This window comes from Nicotiana tomentosiformis, chromosome 2 (genome assembly GCF_000390325.3).
Source record: "Nicotiana tomentosiformis chromosome 2, ASM39032v3, whole genome shotgun sequence".
Classification (NCBI taxonomy): domain Eukaryota; kingdom Viridiplantae; phylum Streptophyta; class Magnoliopsida; order Solanales; family Solanaceae; genus Nicotiana; species Nicotiana tomentosiformis.
In genome coordinates, this window is record NC_090813.1 from 70,901,767 (window position 1) to 70,907,766 (window position 6,000).

General features: G+C 37.4%; 1 protein-coding gene across 1 annotated transcript; it reads right to left on the reverse strand.

The window, feature by feature from the left end:
• Nucleotides 1-3,697: 3,697 nt before the first annotated feature.
• Nucleotides 3,698-4,114, reverse strand: LOC138905014 (uncharacterized). The gene is made up of 2 exons (XM_070193518.1): nucleotides 3,923-4,114; nucleotides 3,698-3,835 (listed from the first exon to the last, which is right to left on the reverse strand). The coding sequence occupies exons 1-2, from the start codon at nucleotides 4,112-4,114 to the stop codon at nucleotides 3,698-3,700; spliced, it is 330 nt and encodes a 109-aa protein (XP_070049619.1).
• Between the last annotated feature and the right edge of the window lie 1,886 nt (nucleotides 4,115-6,000).

The window sequence follows — 6,000 nt, forward strand, 5'->3', positions numbered from 1 at the left end:
CTGAAGAATGCAGGAGTTGACAAACTGAAATAGTAGCTTGTGAAAGGGAGTCATATCTGTCTTGTAAACTTTCTGGGGAACATCTAGTTCAAACTTTTGGAAGAACTTCCTGGTGACCACAATGCCAATGTCAGCATCATTGTCTATGGCTGGCCACTTCTTCTTCAAGTAATTATCAAATCCCAAAGAAGGGATATTCAGAAGCAGCCCCAACTCCTCAGTATCAAACTCCATGTCAAAGCCCCCTACATTACTCTTGACTACCTTCCCATAAAATGTGAAATTTGTATAGAACTCCACGACATCAGGAACACATACTGGGTGGAAAGTTTTGACAAACATATGCTTCCATCCCTGTAGCTCAAGTTTCTCAACTAGTTGAGCCATCCCCTTCTCATCAGTGTTCACAAGAATCTTCCCATTTAGCACTTTTCTATTCCTGAACTCTGTGAGTCAATCAACTGCAGCTGGCACATTCTTTCTTGTCTACCCCTACTGGCCCTTGCAGAAGAGGTAGCAGGTTTGGTGACTTTGGCTCCCCTTTTCTTTAGTGTAGCAGACTTTGCTGGCAAGGCAGATTCGGATTCATCTTCTCCATCCACCTCAACAACAGGTTCCACAATTGAAATCTTCTTCTTTGGCTTCTTTGCACTTCTGGACTCCTTCATGATTTGTGCATCAACAACCTTTCTTTTACTCCTTGTGAGGGGAGTTCTAGAAGGAGGAACCACTCATTTCCTTGTTGATACTGCTGACTTTGCAGCTTTCACAGTGGTCTTCCTGGACTTCTTCCCTACCTCAGATAGTGGCATATCATCTTTATCACTGCTAACTTCTTCATCTCCAGTGAAAAAAGTTAACAGAGACCCAGGTTCTTGAGCCCTTGTCTCTTCACCAATTTTTTCTGAAGGGTCTATGACAGTGTTTCTAATTGTCATGGAACCTTGAGATTCCTCACTCACATTCCCCTCTTCTTCCTCACTCTCGTCATCAACTCCTTCACTCTCACTTACCTTTTCTTGATCCTCACCCTCACTTTTAGAAACCTCCTTTTCTTCACTCTGATTTTCTTCTTCTGTAGAATTATTAACTTGTTCACCTGTCTTATCCTCTGTATCACTCTCCTTCTCATCTCCAGATACTCCCTTATTCTCACTCTTTTCTTCTTCATTGGCTATATTTTGAGTATCATGTTCCTCATGACTGTTCACAACTTCTTCTTCTTTTTTACCTTCATCATCTTCCTCATCCTTAGTCCAACTAAAATCAAGGCCATTAGAAGCCTCCTTTTGCACCTTGAAGGCTTGGCATTTTTCTTCGATTTGGGCTTCAAGATTTTGGGTTTTGCTTCAGCCTTGGTTGATGATTTAGCCTTAGAGGGTGTTTGATTGGCGTTAGGCATGACGATAAGATGAGAGACTTGAAGAAGAGAAAGAGAGGGTTAGTTCTTGATAATTGCTTTCGATTCTTGCTTAGGGTTTGAGCGAAACAGTGAGGTTAGGAAAGATGATCATAAAAGCCTTTTAAAGGCATTACTCCTGATTTGACTAGAAGAGAGAAGGTGACTGAATTTGAGTTCTAATTGGACTCTTATAATAATTACTTTAACTGTGAGGTTTTCAGGAGTAATTGGTCTCTAATTGCATAATGATTCCCCCTTACTCTTTGACTAGAAGACGATTAGAAGTGATGCCAACGAAATTAAAAGTCTGAGTATAGCAGTAATTTTATAATATAAAGTCCTAGAGACTTAAGACAATATGGCACATACCTGAGTCAAAGAACTAACTCATTAGCAACTCCTTATTCGTTTTTGCAATAAAGTTCAGTACTTCATATTAGTATCATGCAACATAGTTATCGGCCATATTTTCTAAGTAAGTATGTGAGCTTAATACAAGCACAAAGCTGAATCAAACACATTGTACTTAATTATGTACATCTTATTATGTATTTTCTAACCAATCACTGGGAGTCAACTTAGTGGGATGAGTTGATTAGACCTAGTTCTAGTCTATTCCTTTAAAAGTGATCCCTACTTAGAGTTTTAGTTAAAATATCAGCAATTTGATCTTCAGTTTTACAAAAGTTAATTGAGATATTCCCTTTTTCAACACTGTCTCTGAGAAAGTGATGTCTAATATCAATGTGCTTGGTTTTCTTGTGCTGACATGGATTTTTAGCAATGTTTATGGAACTGGTGTTATCACAGAAAATGAGAACACAATCAACAAATATACCATAGTCCCTTAGCTGTTGTCTTATCCATAGTAGCTGAGCATAGCAGGATGTTGCAGCCACATATTCAGCCTCAACTATAGATAAGGCCACTGAGTTTTGCTTCTTGGTTCCCCAAGACACCAGACAAGAACCTAGAAAATGATCTGTTCCTGAGGTGCTTTTCCTGCAAACATGAAAACCTGCATAGTCAGCATCAGCATAACCAACTAGATCAAAGCTGTACCCTCTAGAATACCATAGATAGAGGTCAGGGGTCCCCTTGAGATATCTTAGTATCCTTTTGACAACCTACATGTGAGATTCCTTGGGATTTTTCTTAAATCTTGCACACAATCCCACACTAAACACTATATCAGACCTGCTTGCTATGAGGTACAACAATGACCCAATCATTCCTCTATATAGCTTCTGTTCCACACTTTTCCCTTCTTCATCAAGGTCCAGCTTTGTTGCAATGGAAATAGGGGTATCAACAGACTTAGAGGAGTCCATGTTGAACTTTTTCAGTAATTCTTTAATATATTTCTGCTGATGTATCATGGTTCCAATAGGTGTTTGCTTGATTTTCAGTCCCAAATTCACCCATCATGCTCATTTCGAACTCATTTCCCATCATCTCAGCAAATTCCTTGCACATTGCTTTATTGGTGGCCCCAAAGATAATGTCATCCACATACACTTGCACAATCAGAATATTCTTCCATCTGCTCCTTAGAAATAGAGTGTTGTCTACCTTTCCTCTTACAAAGTTGTTGGCTAAGAGGAGTTTTGAGAGCCTTTCATACCAAGCTCTTGGAGCATGTTTCAGTCCATAAAGAGCTTTATCCAGTTTGAACATATAGTCAGGAAATTCTTCACTTTCAAATCCAGGAGGTTGTTTGACAAACACTTCCTCCTTCAGGTAACCATTCAAAAAGGCACTCTTTACATTCATCTGGTATAAAGTGAACTCCATGTGGGTAGCAAAGGTTATCAGCATTCTTATAGCCTCCATTCTAGCTAAAGGTGCAAATGTCTCATCATAGCCAATGCCTTTCTCTTGATTGTATCCCTGAACCACCACTCCAGCCTTGTTCTTTGTGATATTTATTTATTCATCCAACTTGTTTATGAACACCCATCTGGTACCTATGACAGTTATGTTCTTGGGTTTCTACACCAGATGCCAGACCTTGCTTCTCTCAAACTGATTTAGCTCCTCTTGCGTGGCTATGATCCAGTCTGGATCCTTTAGAGCTTCTTTGATGGTCTTAGGTTCAACTTGTGAGAGGAATGCTATGAGAGCACATAGATTTCTTAGAGAAGACCTGGTTTGCACCCCTACATTTGGATCAGAGATGATATTCTCAAGAGTATGTGAGCTTTGATGCTTCCATGGTATGATCTATATACCTAGAGAAGATTCACCCCAGGAGTGACCCATATGATCATGTTCAGTAGGTGTGGCTTCATTAGTCTAGTCAAAATTTAGAGTAGTTCTTTCTTCTTCTTGTTCCTCATGATCATTGTCAATTTCCTTGTGTTTTTCAGATCCATCTTCATCAGATTCCTTTGTATCTCCATCACCAGTGAATCGTATGTCATAATCTTTATCCTGCAGACCTTTCTCAGCCAAATTGTTAGATTCATCAAAAATAATATGAATATTTTATTCCACACACATATTTCTTTTATTAAAAACCTTATAGGCCTTACTATGTGGAGAGTAACCAAAGAAAATTCCCTCATCACTTATGTCATCAAACTTACCTAGAGATCCTTTCCCATTATTATGTACAAAACATTTACACCCAAAGGCTCTCAGGTGAGTGATGTTGGGTTTTCTTCCTCGAAGTAACTCATAGGGAGTTTTCCCAAGAATGAGTCTGACCATACATCTATTTAGTAGGTAACAAGCAGAATTGATTGCCTCTGCCCAGAAATTCTTAGGGAGTCTACTGGCAATCAACATGGTCCTTCCCATGTCTTTTAAGGATATATTCTTTCTTTCTACAATCCCATTTTGTTGTGGAGTTCTAGGTGCAGAGAGATTATGGTCAATGCCATGTGAGCCACAGAACTCAAGGAATTTTGAGTTTTCAAATTCAGTTCCATGGCCAGTTCTTATACTTAAAACATTACATCCTAGCTTTTGTTGAATCATTCTTATAAATACACAGAAAACATAAAAGGTTTCATCTTTGGATCCCAAAAACAAAGTCCAGGTATACCTGGAGAAGTCATCAACAATCACAAACACATACCTCTTACCTCCTCTGCCCTTTATTCTCATTGGTCTACATAGGTCCATGTGAAGGAGTTCCAGAGGTTTAGAGGTACTTACAAACTTCTTAGATTTAAAGCTTATTTCCCTCTAGAAGAAGCATCACATAGAGCCCGTTTGGATTAGCTGATTTGAAGTAGCTGATAAGCATTAGGTGCTGAAAAGCACTTTTAAGTGCTGAAACTAATTTAATAAATATGCAGTTGCGTGTTTGGATACAAGTGCTGAAATTGATAATAAGCTGCTGCAGTATTTGATAAAAAAGAGCTGATAAGCTCTTTTTATGTTAAAATAACTTAAATAACCTTAGAAGTGTTTACACTTATAAGGGCGTAATTTTTTCAAAATTTTAGATTCCAAATCGATCTAAATACAAAATATTCTATTTGTCATTTTATTTTAAATACAACTGTGCTTAGATAAGATAACTTTTATGATAAATATAATTTATTTTATGATAAGCATATAATCATAAGTTATAATAATTAATAAATTGATAAAAGTTTCTCAGTAAAAAATAAACCTAAATAGGACAAAATATTTGAAGAGAAACAAACATTGTCTTTATACCACAACACTTAGAAAGCAACACACCAAAAAATTGATATGTCTTTATTTATTACATATAGTTCAAAGATTAATACACAATCACATAGATATAAATATGCAAAGGAATAGAGAATTTAAATAGTCAATGAGCATTGCAGACTTGAAGCAGACTTGAAGAGGCGGAGGGAGGGGGTTAGGTTGAAATAGTACTTGAGGCAGTGAGTATCAATGCAAGAGTTTTGTTCTTAAAAAGAATATTTTAAGGATAAAATAGTAAAAATTTTGGTCAAACTTAAAGTGCTTATAAGCTAAAAATTTATAAGCTGGGGGTGACCAGCTTATGGCTTTTGGCTTATTTTTGACTTATAAGCACTTTTAACTTTACCAAATGCGTAGATAAGCCAAAAAATGCTTATAAGCTAGTTTGACCAGTTTATAAGCTTAGCCAAATACCCTCATACCTTGTCAGAGGTGAACTCAACTTTAGGTAGCCCAAGGACTAAGTCCTTTGCTGCCAACTTGTTGAGTTGAGAGAGACTGGCATGTCCTAGTCTTCTATGCCATAGAAATGGATCATCTTTCACTACACTCAAGCATGTGTTCTCACTCTGGAAAAGTGACATAATTGATATCTTGTAGACATTATTATGTTTCTTACCTTTTAATACAATTTTATCAGTATCAAGCTTAGTGACAGTGCAAGTTTTGGAATTGAATTTTACCTCATTTCCTTTGTCGCACATTTGAGAGATGCTAAGAAGATTGTGTTTAAGACCTACCACATAATACACATCTTCTATAGCATGAGAGAGTGACTTTCCAACCTTGCCAATACCTGTTATCTGGCCCTTTTCCCATTTCCAAATGACATACCCCCTCTTTGGAAGGCTATCAGTGAGAGGGAGTTTTTCTTTTCTCCAGTCATATGTCTTGAGTATCTACTATCT